This window comes from Eleutherodactylus coqui, chromosome 2 (genome assembly GCF_035609145.1).
Source record: "Eleutherodactylus coqui strain aEleCoq1 chromosome 2, aEleCoq1.hap1, whole genome shotgun sequence".
In the NCBI taxonomy this organism is placed as follows: Eukaryota; Metazoa; Chordata; class Amphibia; order Anura; family Eleutherodactylidae; genus Eleutherodactylus; species Eleutherodactylus coqui.
Window position 1 is genome coordinate 212,410,144 of NC_089838.1, and position 15,735 is coordinate 212,425,878.

At 45.5% G+C, this 15,735-nt stretch overlaps 1 protein-coding gene across 4 annotated transcripts in view; it reads right to left on the reverse strand.

The window, feature by feature from the left end:
- The window catches only part of AP3B2 (adaptor related protein complex 3 subunit beta 2), a 78,599-nt gene extending 77,042 nt beyond the window's left edge, over positions 1 to 1,557 (reverse strand). For all 4 annotated transcript variants that reach the window (XM_066592446.1, XM_066592444.1, XM_066592445.1 and 1 more), the window contains exon 1: positions 1,420 to 1,557. In XM_066592446.1, the coding sequence (XP_066448543.1) occupies positions 1,420 to 1,526 (107 nt within the window). In that variant the 5' untranslated portion in view covers positions 1,527 to 1,557. The remainder of the gene's footprint in view (positions 1 to 1,419) is intronic.
- Positions 1,558 to 15,735: the final 14,178 nt, after the last annotated feature.

Consider the following 15,735-nt stretch of genomic DNA (forward strand, 5'->3'; position numbering starts at 1 on the left):
GGTATTGGGCCTAACGCAGCGTTTTGAACGCCGCAGTAATCGCTACCAGTGAAATCGATGGGGCTTCCCAGACATGCATTCAAATGTGGCACTGGACAGCGCTTTCCAGTGCTGCGATTTTCGAGCGCTGTCCGTTCTGTCTTTGGCTGTTTAGCGCATCTCATCACCCACACAATGATGGGGTACGCTAAAACACGCTGTCAGACGCAGGTAGCTGCGGACGAAAACGAAAGTAAAATCGCGGACCCTTAGGTGTCACACAGGCGTTTGTAAAAACAGTGTATTTGTAAATTCAGCAATTTACAGCGTTTTGGAAGGCGGTTTTCAAGCGCGTTTGACAGTGTTTTTAACGCACCTCATGGTGACAACGAGGGATGAGGGGCGTTAAAAAGTGCTGCAACTCACTAAAACAGAGCTGACAGCCTGCGTGTCGTCTGAGAAGCCCCTCTGAAATCAATGGAGGCTCAGTAAACAGACAAACGTGTTTGCGCACATTTTTGCGCACGTGAAAATCACTCCTGCAAAATGTGACGAAGCGAGTCCATTGACTCCATGAGTGCGTTCGGTCCGCTCCTTCTACGGGGTACGCAGAAAGCTGCTACAGAAGTCCATGGCAGGAGGAAACAATCAAGGGGAGCGGTGCGACTGCGGACAGCCCTTGTGTGCGCAAATACGTGTCACTGCGGCGAGTGTATTTGTGCGTCCCTGTTGAAGCCCCTATACAGTGAACGGAACGATTTATCTTTGTGTACAAACTGACCGCCGCAGCGAACTGGCACGGGGTGCGCAAGAAAGACGGCAGCGTGCTCTATTTTACTGCGGATTACATGCGACAGCGCCTATTGTTCTCTATGGGTGCGTAATAAACGCTGTACATTACGATCACATGTGTGGTGTTTACACGCAGCGTTGCTAAGCGACAGTGCGGGAAATTTAAAAAAAAGAAACATGTCAGGCTGCGCAGGACAGCGTGCGTGAGATACGTGGTCATGCCCAGTAGTAATCGCTGCAATACGTGGCAATATGGCGGCGCACACAGCGGTACAGCGCTGCATTTTACACATACGCCCGTGAGAGACGCTCCGAACTGCGACATAATTTTGTTGTGCGCACGATTTCTCGCTACGTGTAAAAGTAGCCTTATTTCCCAGCAGCCTTCCATCTAGAGCTCGCCCATCCGGGCTGGCACACCATGCACTACCCAGCTATTAGTGCAGCCAGTCCTGCCAGTCTGTGCCATGTGTAGGCCCGAGCCATAGGATGTCGGGCATCTCCTGCTCTCCCATCCCCCATCACTAGCCCGGCTCCGGCCATCATGTAGTGCGCGCCATGAGGCGGCTGTCCCCCAGCTAGTAGCCCGCAGCACGGCTGTGCAGGGCTGTGCGCCCCCTCCCCACTATGGCCGCAGCTGTGTGGTACCTCTTGTAGTCGCTGCTGAAGATGCCCCCGCTGGCCGGGTCCTGCCCGTACTCCGGCTCGCCCAGGCTGCCCCCTTTCTCCTCGCTGTAGCCCGGACTGGCGGACATGGCTCAGCACTGTGTCAGCGGACAGCGCCTGCTAGTATACAGCCGCTGCTGACGTCACCAGGGGAGGCGATGCCGTTCAAATCTTCCCCCCTTCGGTTAACCCCGTCAGTGCCACTCTGAGATTAGCAGAGCGCCACCATTACCTCACGAATCCCCCTGTGCTGTGTGAGGAGAGGGGATGCTGGAGCCCCGGGGGCTGCCAGCTCCGCATCAGAGGGACATGCAGGTTACATGCCTGACATCCTCATGTTTGGTCACCCGTGTAACATGGAGCTCACACCTCACCTTGTACCCCGTTATTTGTAATAAGTAAGAATGGCGTTCGGGCCATTCGCTTTACCGTTCCTGACGATTATCCCGCTCTTTATTTACCATACCTTCACCGTTTACCATAAATATTACAAGTCTTTGGGCCCATTTACACGTAATGATTGTTGACCAAAATGCGCTCAAATGAATGAAAGTGCGTGATAATCGTTACGTCTAAACACGAGCCATCCTGGGCTTTTCGTTTGTCGCTCAGGTTTAGCCAGTATAAAAATCATTGCCGTCTCGCTCACTTCTCGCTGCATGTAAACGCTCCCTGCTCAGTGTTCCCCATAAAACGTGAAGCGCTGAGCGAGAAGTGAGCGGTTCTCAGTGATGATCGGCCTGTCTAACCGCTCTGCACGAACAACTGCGAATGAATTAGCGGTGACGTCACTCGCCCGTGCGCTCGTTCAAGGGAGAAGTGTCCCATGTAAAAAGTAGCTGGTACTACCGAAATGGGAAAACCCCTGTAAAGGGCACCTCGCCATAACCTAATGCCCTTTCACATGGGTGGAGAATCTCACGATTCTTGTTTGCCTGAACGTACGGCCCTGTGACATCATCACCATCTCATCCGCGCTCGGGACGCTTGTTTAGGCAGCACTATTCTCGTTGAGAATCCTGCAGTCCTCGGACAATTGTCGTTCAGTGTTTCACATTCCTATGCGAAACTATAAGTGATCAGTGTTTAAACTGCGCAAAAGTGCGTGAGCCGGCGCTGATTTTTTTATGCCAGCTGAAACTGAACAATGAGCGAGAACCTTGTCTGCCTTTCAGTCGTTGGCTATGTTTAAACTGAACCATTCCGTTTTAGGGCTGTTTCCTACGAGCGCACATACGGCGATGGCGTTTTTACGTTTTCACGCCTCTCTGTATAAGCGCCTGAATGGGCGTTTTTCTGCGATCACAGCCAGCATTTTCTCGGCCATTCACACGACTGCGAGCGTCGTTTTGTGCAGAAAAAATATGCTGCACCCCGAAAAACCACTCTGCCAAAATCCGCGGGATGCCTTCCAGTGCCTATATGGAGGCACCTGTAAGCTTTTCACAGCGTTGGTAGCTGCAAAAATGCTTCCCCCTCCCTTCTCTTTCCCTGCTCCCATAGGAGTCTATAGGACCCGCCGGCGTATATTGGCCAAAAGATAGTTCCAGAGCTATGTTTTGGCTGAACGTGTATGAGCTGGCCGCGTATATGGTCTATTTTTCGCTCTGCCGGTGTATTTACGTGCCGTATATTTGCCTGTGTGAACGGCTGCATTGGAAACCAATGCTTCACATGGGTACCGTATATGGGCCCGAGCGTGAAAACGGGCCGTATATGCGCTCGTGGGAATAAAGCCGTACTCCTTTAACAATTTTCTGAACGATAATCGTTCAGTCTAAACGCAGCATTAGGCCGCGTTCACACAAGCGTAGGTGTAGCGCATTATAGGCGCATGAAAAGATCGTGTCTACTAGAATTAATGGTTTCCTATAGAAATGTTCACATGAAGCTCGCGCCTAACAATGATAGAACATGCGACTACAATGCCCGCATCTAAGGTCCGTGCTGCGAGAAAAGATAGGACCTGACCTATCTGGTGTGAACTGCACAGGAGTTTCCATAGACTCCTATGGGAGCTGGATAACACACACCACGCGGCTCACGATCGTGTGAATGGGCAATTTTACTGCTAATTAAGCTCAAGAGTTAATAGCAGGAAATTGCCCATCCACGCTATGTTTAGTGCAGTATAGTCACGATCTTTTAGCGCACCTGTACTGCGTTAAAACAGCGCTCCTGTGAACAAGGCCTTAGGGCTATTTTACGCAAGCAATTTTGCTTTCCATCTAGCTGTTCTGTTGTGGGAACAGCAGGGCAGCTTTCTCCGTTTTCCTTCCCATAGAAATGCACTGAAACTGAATACCTTAATTTTCAGTCTGTTTCTCAATTTTCTGTTCCCATTCCATTTTTTACACTGAAACAAAAGTACAGACTGCTGCGCTTTTGTGTTCAGTTCAAAAAAAGGAACAAAAACCGATCCTGTTTTTACATTGTACTTAATAGGAGATTTAAAAAATGGAAAGCAATCCATTGTCATCCGCTTCACTTCTGTTTTGTCCAGTTCCATTTTTTGCAAATCAGGGAGGTGCCATTATGGTGCTCTTCAGGGAGGTGATGTTACGGTGCCGTTCGGGGAGGTGCCGATATAGTGCTGCTCGGGAAGGTGACGTTATGGTGCTGCTCGGGGAGGTGACGTTATGGTGCTGTTTGGGAAGGTGACGTTATGGTGCTGTTCGGGTAGGTGACGTTATGGTGCTGTTCGGGAAGGTGACGTTATGGTGCTGTTTGGGAAGGTGACGTTATGGTGCTGTTCGGGAAGGTGACGTTATGGTGCTGTTCGGGAAGGTGACGTTATGGTGCTGTTTGGGAAGGTGACATTATGGTGCTGTTCGGGAAGGTGGCGTTATGGTGCTGTTTGGGAAGGTGACGTTATGGTGCTGCTCGGGGAGGTGACGTTATGGTGCTGTTTGGGAAGGTGACGTTATGGTGCTGTTCGGGAAGGTGATGTTACGGTGCCGTTCGGGGAGGTGCCGATATAGTGCTGTTCGGGAAGGTGACGTTATGGTGCTGTTTGGGAAGGTGACGTTATGGTGCTGCTCGGGGAGGTGACGTTATGGTGCTGTTCGGGGAGGTGACGTTATGGTGCTGTTTGGGAAGGTGACGTTATGGTGCCGTTCGGGGAGGTGACGTTATGGTGCTGTTCGGGGAGGTGACGTTATGGTGCCGTTCGGGAAGGTGACGTTATGGTGCCGTTTGGGAAGGTGACGTTATGGTGCCGTTCGGGGAGGTGACGTTATGGTGCTGTTCGGGAAGGTGACGTTATGGTGCTGTTCGGAGAGGTGATGATACAGTGCTGTTCGGGGAAGTGACGTTGCGGTACTGTTCGGGGAGGGGACATTATGGTGCTCTTCAGGGAGGTGACGTTACGGTGCTATTCGGAGAGGTGACGTTACGGTGCTGTTCGGGGAGGCGCCTCCACCCCGCACAGACAACCACTTACGCATACATACAGGCATCTAAAATTATGGGGAGTTTGGCCATTTACAAAAAGTAACATAACTTACATTAACTAGTAGCCCTTCACACATGCATATTTGTGTGCGTATTTCCACATACAAAGTGTGCACATGCAATACTCAGAAAATAGGCCGAGGGCAACGGTGCGTATTTTTTTGCACGGGCAATTGCACACAACTAACATACGCAGAAAGCACAGTAAAACCTGCGGGGGCCCTACGGGAGTGTTCCTGCAGCATTTTTTAATAAACTGTGGGCATTCTGTCTAGGGGTTCATTACAGATGCTGAAAACAGCATTGTGACGGGACTCCTCATTGTAACCATTCACTCTCATTAGTCGACGATGCTATTCTATACTGCAAATAAAACAGAAACAAACAGAACACCGGTCAAATGGTCACCAAAGTGGTGTCTGTTTCACTAATGACAGTGAATGATTCCGTTAGTTTCCATTCGGGCGTACCGTTATAATACTATTCTCAGCACCTGTGATGTAACCCCTAGACGGAATCCCACAGTGTAATAAGAGTGCTGTGGGAGCACTCCCTTAGCATGTATGCCAGCATACATGCTATGCGTATCCATAGCACTCCATTCCCTCTCCAGAGGCCAAAACCACAAACAAAAAAGTATGGAATACCATAATAGACTATGCTATGCCATACAGAAGGTATACAGTAAAAAAGTATACTGCGTACTGTGTGTTTTTACAATGGGAGCCTAAGGCCGATGTATCCCACTGTATGCCTGTACAGAAGGACATGTTGCAGCCTTTGTTTAAAGTTATGTGACGGTAGTTTTTCCTGATATACACATCAAACGGCACACCATCCTTATGTGAACACTACCCATATTGTATACAGAAATAGTACAACTTCATAAAATATTCAGTATAGAAATAATACCGGTAGTACCAATATATAATGACTAGTACAACTACAGTCACAGATATATGTATCATCACAATTGCATAAAGGAGATGTGCTCCCCCATGGATATATAGTAGCAAGATAGTTCACAATGTCAGGAATGGAATATAAACTGCAGTAAATTTTATTGTAGTCCAAAGAGACGTGTTCTGAAATAGAAAGTTCCTTTCTCAATCACAGACTAGAGATGAGCGAGTATACTCACTAAGGCACATTACTCGAGTGAGTAGTGCCTAAGCCGAGTATCTCCCCGCTCGTCTCTAAAGATTCGGGGGCCGGCGGGGAGCGGCGGGGGAGAGCGGGGAGGAACGGAGGGGAGATTTCTCTCTCCCTCCCCCCTGCTCCCCGCCGTAACTCACTTGTCACCCGCGCCGGCCCCCGAATCTTTAGAGACAAGCAGGGAGATACTCGGCTAAGGCACTACTCGTTCGAGTAATGTGCATTAGCGAATATACTGGCTCATCTCTATCTCCAGACACAACAAAATAACAGCAGAGCAAGAGAAGCTTATATCCAAATGAAGGGCTCCTCCCATTAAAATTTGCCTTGTATGACTTACGGGTGTGCAATAAGTTGTACAGTAGAATATACATATATACACCAATTGCATAATAATGATGACATCCCAAAAGGACATGTGCACCTGCTTCTTTGCCGCAGGTTTTAGTTTGTAGTTAGGCAAAGTCCAGTATTCATCTAACGGCTCATTCACATGACTTTATCTGTAAACCGCTGCCAGAGTCCCGCAGCATTTTACCGGTCTGTGCAAGTCTGCAGAGACCATGTATGGCTGCGAGTGCACTGCACATGACTGCATATCTCACGTACGCGGTCGCGTAGAGTGTGACTTTGTCTTTTTTTTTTTTCCCCCATTCTGTTTCATAGTAGGTTTGCCTATGAATCACCACCCATACACAATGTATTGCATGTGGACAGCATTGCATACGCTGCCCATACAACAGTATAGGACACATGCTGCATGATATGCGAAGAAATAGAGCATGCTGCGATCTGTTTCTCGTGCGTACCTACACGCAGTGTTTACACGCTAATTTGAACGGATCAGTGAAAATCCATTTACTTTCATTGACTCCATTTACCGCGTGTCACATGGCTGTAATATGTGCCAAAATCACAGTTGGGTGAATGAGCCCTAAGGGTACCTTTACACGGAACGACTGTTGGGCACATAAGCTGCAGCCTGACTATTGCTCCTGTGCTTTACACAGGAGCAATAGTCTTTCAAATAAATCGAGGTAGAGTTGACTGGGATCCTGTTTATACATCCCGATAGGTGAGTGATTTCTTGCTCAGAGTCCTGTTAGCAGCTTCGTGTACATGGGATGATTCACCCAAATTTACTGTTTCCAGTGAGAATTTGGGCGATTACCTAAGTAAAGATACTTTTAACTATCACATGACATTTTATTTTATTGCAAACAACAGAGGGGCCAGCAGCACGTACAAAAGGTGCTTGATGTAAGGAGGAGATCCACCGCATAGTAGAGAGGTAGAAAAAAGCGTACCTTTATGAGATATCCCAGATAAAACACGGACAGCAACGTTTCGGCTAAACTCCCTCCCACTTCCCTTCTCCGGCCGTTGTCATTGGCTCCTATAGGAGCCCATGCAGCGGCCGACGTATTCCGGCCTAAAAGATAGTTCCAGGACTATCTTTTGGGCCTAACATAAAAGAGCCCAGCATTATATTGGCCCAGCCGGGTGCTTTTACGTCGCAGGAATACGGCCATGTGATCTGATGCATTGGAATCAAATGCATCAGATCATAGCGTATATAGGCCGACCGTAAAAATGTTAGGCCGATATACGCCCGTGGGAAGAAAGCCTAAAAGAAGGACATAGCTGAACTGGAGTAGGTACAGAGGAGGGCTACCAAAGTAATTAAGAAAATGGGTGGATTGCTGTACCAAGGCACGTTATCAAATTTGGGATCATTTAGTTTATTCAGGCAACTGGATTCCATGGTGGGCTTGAGTATCCTGTTACGATACTGGTGGGTCATGGCTGGAATACAATCTCTTGGAGGCGGAGAACTAAGCATAGTGAAGATGTTTGTTAAGGGTCTTCAGAGAGGTAGCTTGCGAGATAATCACTAGTGAGTAATCAGGGACAGTTGACTAGAGCTAGGCAAACAGAGCTTAGTCAGAATACTCAACCAAAAGAGTAGGCTTTGTATATGACTATAAGTAGGCCCAAACAGGAAGCAAGATGGCTTCTGCAGGAGGCCATATTGGCCATCTTGGTTAAGGGCAAGTTTTAAGGAAAAATAACAGCCTCTAGTGGTAAGAAGTAAAAATACAGCACAATACTTTAACGTATGAAACTGCGGTCATTAGTGACTTATTCCTGATACGGCAATGGAATCCCTGCTTGCCTGTATTTTTCACTGTTGAGGAAACATGGGTCTATTTATGATAATTATCTTACAGAATAATAATGCTCTTCCTCTAGTTTTACATATAAAGTAGGAGTCTTCCATGTAGATTGGTATAGCAGCATTCACAGAAAGAATACTTATGCTGTATGTCTTCATAAAAGTCAATCAATCGGTATACTCTATGAGAATAGTTATAGATCCTCAGGATAGGTTATCAATAGCAGATTGGATGAGGTCTGTCATCTGGGAAGTCCACCAATCAGCTGTGCACTCAGGGGGTTGGACCAGATGACCATAGAGGTCCCTTGCAACTCTACCACTCTATGATTCTATGTATTGAGCTGATTTTTGCATGAAGCAGACAGCGCCGTTCCCACTGCAGTGGCCAGGGTTGGTATTGCAGGTCAGTTTTCCATTAAAATCAGTGGGAACTTGGCCAGCAATACCAAGCTTGGCCACTGCAATGGAAATGGAGCTGGCTGCTTTCTACAGAAATCAGCTTGGTGCACAAGCACACTGGCCTTGTTAACATCTGATTGACAGGAGTTGGACCTCCACCAATCTACTATTAATTACTTATGCTGAGGACAGACCATCAATAGTTAGCAACTGGACAACCCCTTTAAGTCCATGTGTTTATCTAAGACAGACACATTATATAGATGATATTTCTGGTAACTTTCAGATTTTTTTCCATTATAACCGCATCTGTAAATTGTCATCCTACTGGATATGAAGATCATCCATTTTGAATCAGCCTTTAAGCAATACTGTAAGTCTGCAGAACAAGCTGGATTATATTTACACTGATACAACTAATGGTTCATGAACATATTTCTGTTATTGGAATTGCTGCCTTCATGAGCAAGAGAGCAAGTGAATAATAGGGCAGAGAAGCCCAGAGGTGATCATATTCCCCATAGTTTCAATGTGATCCACCCACAGAATGTTCTATGACAGCCTGTGTGTCTGTTCCAAAGGATGAATACAGGCTATGACGAATAGTTTGGAATATATGAAAAAATATTTCTTAAAAGAAATAAAAGTTAGTAAGTCCTATTTACCCCAAAATAGTATCAATGAAAACAACTTGTAGTTAACAAAAAGTAGAAAACAAACATAGGTCAGCTCTAAGGGGTTAATTTAAGGTCCCCCCCCCCCCCCCTTTTTATACTCGACTCGACTGTCATATAATCCTTTGTACCCATTGGCTGCTAGAACAAAATTCAAAATATGTGTATACTGTACAGTAATATTGTATAGGAAGATGAAAAAATACATATGTCCACCCAATTCAGCCTATTATTCTGCAATGTTGATCCGGAGGGAAAAAAAAAACAACAAAAAAACCCACAAGGTAATGCCATTTATTTTAGAGAAAAAAATTTCTTCGCAACTCCAAATCTGGCAGTCAGAATAAATCCCGGGATCAACAACTGTTCTGAAGTAAGCTACTGACTATAACATGTCAGTCACTGAGCTCTCTCATTGGCTCCTACAGGCTGGAAACCAAAACACGTAACAGTGGAAACCTGGAGCTGCTGACAGGGAGACTTGTAGTGAGCTGGAAGAGGTGATGCCTCACATCCACAGGGCTTTCAGATGGTGGATATCGCCCTCACCCGTGTGAAACTAGCCTAAATGTTGCAACATTTTGGGTGGATTTTGTCTGTCGACATAGCCATATGACAGCTTGTTCATTGGGTGTTGATTTTTAGTTTTTATTACTGTAAGGGTGCCTACCCACTTGCGATTTTTTTTCCTGTGATATTTTGCGTTTTTTCTCAAGAGCAATTAGTATAGAATGTGTTCTTGTCCATCTGGGGTTTTTTCCGTTTAGTGGGGTTTTTTCACATAGGAACTGTCAGTTGCATATGTCTCCTTATTTTTCTCTTAATGCACCCATGATTGTCAATGGAGGGCTGCAAAAACCGCGTGAAAACGCCGCATTTTTCACGCGCGAAAATCAGCAACGCAAGTGGGTAGGCGCCCTTATTTTGAGATACATAGAATACATTATATCACTTAACATTTTTGGCCAAAGGATAAAGAACACATCAACTCTGCCATTTTCTTTTCTGTTGCTCATCATGCCTTACAAGGCGCTAACCACACTGCCTCTGTGCCAGCTTGACTGCGGGTCTTCTGACCTGAACTCTGAAGACCTACAGTCAGGCTGGTACACTCTTCCTCTCGTAAAAGAGAGACAACATAAAGCAGTGTGGTTAGCCCTTGAACCCTTTCCATTTTAGTGCCGGCCCTCGTACGACATTCAGATTTCCCTGCATAGCTCTGATGGGGTTCAAAGAAGTGCAACGAAATAAACGGAATGAAGGGACTGGAATACCTAGAGAAGCAATCAAAATTAGGAATATTCACCCTGGAAAAAAGACGGTTAAGGAGCGACCAAATAACTACGTATAAATACATGAGGGGACAATACAAGGATCTCTCCCATGATCTGTTTATACCCAGGACTGTGAATGTACCAGGAGGGCATCCTCTACATTAAGAGGAAAGGTTTCTTTAGTGTAAGAGCAGTGAGACTGTGGAACTCACTGCCTGAGGACGTGGTGATGGCAAAATTGATGGAGGAGTTTAAAAGGGGACTAGATGTCTTTTTAGAGCGCTATGATATTACAGGATATAAATATTAAATAACCAGCGGGATTGCTGATCTGGGTCTTGGAATCAGGTAGCAACTTCCAAAACATTGATCCAGGGATTATTCTGACTGCCATTGTGAAGTCGGGAAGGAATTTTTTCCCCCCCTTATTGGGCTAAATTTACTTCTGTCTCATTGGGGGGTTATTTTGCCTTCCTCTGGATCAACAAGGGGGGCGGGGGGGGGGGGGGGTGGAAACAGGCTGAACTAGATGGACATGGTCTTCTTTCAGCCAAACATACTATGTTACTATGTCACATCTATTTGCAGTGTAACAGGCAGCGCTCTGCTGTTAGGTACTATCTGGCACATGTACTTACACTTAGTAGTTTCTGTGCTATGTTGTCAGAGGCTAGCCGTCGAGATGACAATGTATTATATCAGCGCGCTGGTGTGTTCCACACTGCTGATTCAAGATTTGAGAGGGAAAGATGGCAGGGATGGAGAGAATGAGTGATTATGATGATATAGCAAGGTCAATTATGGAGGAGAGTGAGGGTGCAGCAGAGTTCAGCAATGAAAGTGATTATGAAGATATTATGGTTTTTAGTGATGCTGAAAGTAGTGAAGAAGAAAGTGGCAAAAATTTGCCATTACAGGTAGCTGGAAGGAATATAATGATGGTTATGGGGATCATAGTTACTGTATAGTAACACACAACAGAGACTCACCCTTCCACGAAGTGTTTGCCCAAAAACAAAGCTAGAATATTTCCAGCTGTTTTTCACCCATGAACTTTTTGGCAAAATAGTGGCTGCAACAAATCTGTATACAGCAGAGAAAAAACGAAAGGCGAATTTATTACCAAGGAGTGTTTTATACAAACAAGAAAAAAAAATCTAGAATAGCAAAGTATATGCCTATGAATGCGACAAGAAGATGATGTGCCTCTAATCCCAAGAGGACAGTAACAACGTTGAGTACATTCTATGGCCCTCAAACACAGTGTCATTGGTTATCAGAAAAAAACACCATTATTTTATAGTACCCAAAGTTTATGGGTGGTGTGGCCAGAGCGGATCAGTACTGCAGATGCTATGGTTTTACCAGATCTTACAAATGGTGTGAAAAATGATTCTTTTGGCTGCTGGAAGTTGCAGTTGTGAGCAGCTACATCCCTTACTCCCTTAGATAAGGAGGAGAGCAGCCAAAAAATTCTGATCCACCTTTCGTACAGGCAAAGCCTCATCACTCAGCTTGTGGGCAATGTGAGTAACACAAATACAAGAAAAGAGGGGAAGATCATCAACTTTGGAGGCTGAGGAAAGACTAGATGGGAAGGTGCAGGTCTTAATTCAAGGTAAAAAAAAACCAAAGTATTGCATGGTTTTCAGCAGAAGGAAGGAGGGAAACCAGTAGAAAGTCTGGATTTCATTCTGGAGAGTGCTTCAAAAAAAAAAAAAAAGTACCACATTCATAAATTATAACCCAAACTAAACAAAAATACTTAATTTTTTTTAAAGAAATTCCTAATAAAAACATCGAGTTCATTTTTGTGTTTGTTTCTGTTGGGTTATTCCAAGTAATCCATACCGCTCTTTTCTACCCCCCAAAAAGTAAGAGTTGGGCAGGATGTGGGTGCAGGGAAATCAGATTGGAAAGGGTTAATGACACTCTTTATTGCAGATCGGTACAATTATGGTATCAAAATTGTATGCATATATTTTAGGTTTTTGCACAATAAAAACTTTATCACATATTCCTTATTTTTTGCAAGTGGATGGTAGATGGTCAATGTCACAGAGGAAACTACCTGCATGCCAGGATCAAGATGGATTGTGGCTTTTATAGTGTTAACAGCCAGGATCAAAATTCTCTCTGATCCCAGTCACTGCAGTGGGAACCTGTCTGTCAATTACAGCTGACTTTCGCTGCGAATGGCATGGACTCAGCTTCCAAGGCCACAGCATCTACACTGACATGCCAAAAATCACAGGACAGGAAATAATATCAAGTAAGAACCTCTCTAGCCAGGCTAAGTACAGCAACTCGATGTGGCAACAATTTCACAAGTAGAATATGTCTGAAGAGCCACCCACAGCTCCGTGGTATTTGTAGTATCTCGTGTGAGAATGGACTTCACCACCATCATGCAGGCCTCACTATTTGGAGGCCCGCTCCAGAATGCGCCTCTAAACAATTCTGGACAACCTTGGCTTGAGGACATGATGCATTATCCTGTTGGAATATCCCATCATTATAGGGGTACATGAAGGGCTGCAAATGGTCAATAAGGAGCAAAATCTAGTCAATGGCATGTTTAGTGGTGGGTCACCTAGTCTGTCCAGTTCCCTGTTGACACAAACCCTACCATCATCTAGAAACAATTACTACTGTGACTCATCAGACCAGGCCACATTGCTAGTCGTCTAGGGTCCAGTTAGCTTCACGAGTCCAGGTGAGGTGCTGGGTCCAGTTTCATTGTGTCAACATTGGTATTCTAGGGCAGTGTTCCCCAACTCCAGTCCTCAGGGACCGCCAACAGGTCATGTTTTCAGGATTTCCTCAGTGTTGCACAGGTGATGTAATTATTGTCGGGGCCTCAGACATTGATACAGGTGTTCTTACCATAGGATATCCTGAAAACATGACCTGTTGGTGGTCCCTGAGGACTGGAGTTGGGGACCCCTGTTCTAGGGGGCCTTCTGCTTCCATATGCCATGGAAGCTAAAGACAGCTGCACAGACTTGTGGGATATACTGTTGTGGGCTCCTGCATAGAAGGTGAATGTGATTTCTGTCAGAGATGGTTATCTGCTCACACAGACAATTCTATCCAGACAGCGCTGGTTGTGATCATTAAAAAGGGGTTTTGTCATTAGAATGGGGGGGGGGGGGGGGGGGGGTTAATATTTACCCCAATCTTCTCCTGGCTCCTACAGTGCCCCAGGTCACATCACCTCACCTCCAGCCGGAAACTCTTCTTCTTCTTTTGGAGCGTCCATTCTCAGCAGTCTCCTTCCGGCAGGTCAGTGTATGTTAAGTCACTAGTGACGTAGAGTTCACTGCGTAGCATGGAGTGCCGAACTATCGCATGCACGCTGTCTCACTGCGAGTGTTCATATACTATTGTTGCGAGACAGCACGCATGTGCAGTCTATGCAATAGCTGGGCATTTTCTGCCAGGCAGTAAATGCTAAGTCACTAGCATTTACGTACATTGACCTGAAGGAAGGAGACTGCAGAGAATGGACACTTTGCCACCAGGAGGAGAAGAATCCTCCAGCTTGAGGTGAGGTGACTGCAGGAGCCAGGAGAAGATTGGCGACGAGAAGATGTGGTAAGACAACCAACAGGGAGGAATAGGTAAGTATTGATTATTTTTTTTAAAATAATGACAGAACCCCTTTAAGCCGCAGTGGTCAAGCACTGTGCTATCCAAAGTAGTTTGTAATGCCTTTAATGACATGTTCCTGCTACAACATTAGACTATGGCTAAAGGAATGTTAAATGCCCGCACTACTTCAGAAATGGAATGTCCCCTCCATCTGGAATCCACTATCACATCTATGATTCTATGATCATGCCTCATTGAACTCTGATAATTCACGTCACCTTAGAAAGAGCACGCTGGCCAGTGTCAAGCCCTACAACTTAAAACCGGTGTCCCAAGCAATCACCTGAGGTAACACCACCTAATCGATTTACATACTGCTATCTCATGACTTTTGTTGTGTCAGTGTATATGACAGAAACACTATTGTTTTGGGGTGTTTGCCACAGGCCTCTCACTAGCAAAGCCAGAAACCTGCTGCACACTAATGAGGGGCAAACACCCCAAAACAGCTGTCTGTGCATGGAGACTGGCTTTGCTTTCAATTCCTAATCATTGTTACAAGGCTTGTATAAAGAGTTTAACATTGATTTGAAGGAATGCTGCCTTTCAATAGGTGGCGCTGCAGGGGCATTGTTCCATCTCTCTTATTAGTGTATATGTCATACATGTACATCATCTCCTGGGAACAGCGTCCTTTTTAAAATGTAAGCCATGGAGCCAGCAAGGTGTTAAAATATAAAGCAGTAAACACCTTTAACTAATGTGTTGTAATCAGCAATATAAGGTCTAACTAATGCAAACTAATTAGAAGTTCAGCGCCAACTGCTTACCTTGTGGTTATGAAGTAATTTTAGGTCATGGGAAAACCGCTCTATAATCCATATGCAACATGAGTGGATTTCACCTATTGCCACAGATTGAAATGAACAGCAGGTAAGACTTGCTTAAATCCTGCAGGATGCCTAGAATCCGCTGAGCTTGTTACATTAATTTGCACTATACTGTACTAGGATTTCCTTTTTTGATACATCATTGTAGCAAACTATAAAGGACTTCCTGTACGTGATGAATTACTGTGATTCTGAATTGTACCAATGCAGCTCAGGTTGGCACACAACACTAAATGTATAAAAATTACTGCAACATAAAGGCCCATTTAGACAATGATTATCGCTTAAAAGTCGCTCAAAAGCCGTCTTTTGAGCGATAATCGTTGCATCTAAACGCGCGGCTATCGTGCACTGTTCATGCACCATTTGTTCATCGGCGATTTCTAGCAAGCTAGAAATCACCGATGACTTGTCAGCGCCACATACAGATTTTCTCAGCGGGCGGTGCTGATAGTATTCTTTCAGCTGGTATCCCGCTGGCAGTTCTCAGCAAGAGATCAGCTGAAAGCTCCGAGAACAATGCAGCTGTTTGCATATACAAAACAGCTGCTTTGTTCTCTGAGCTATCACTGCAGTATCCTGCTCCGCCTGCATAACTCTTAGGCTGCCTTGTCCACGGGCGTTGCGATATTCTGCAGCGGATCTCTGCCGCCCGGGAGCAGGAGCCAGCAGACAATCTC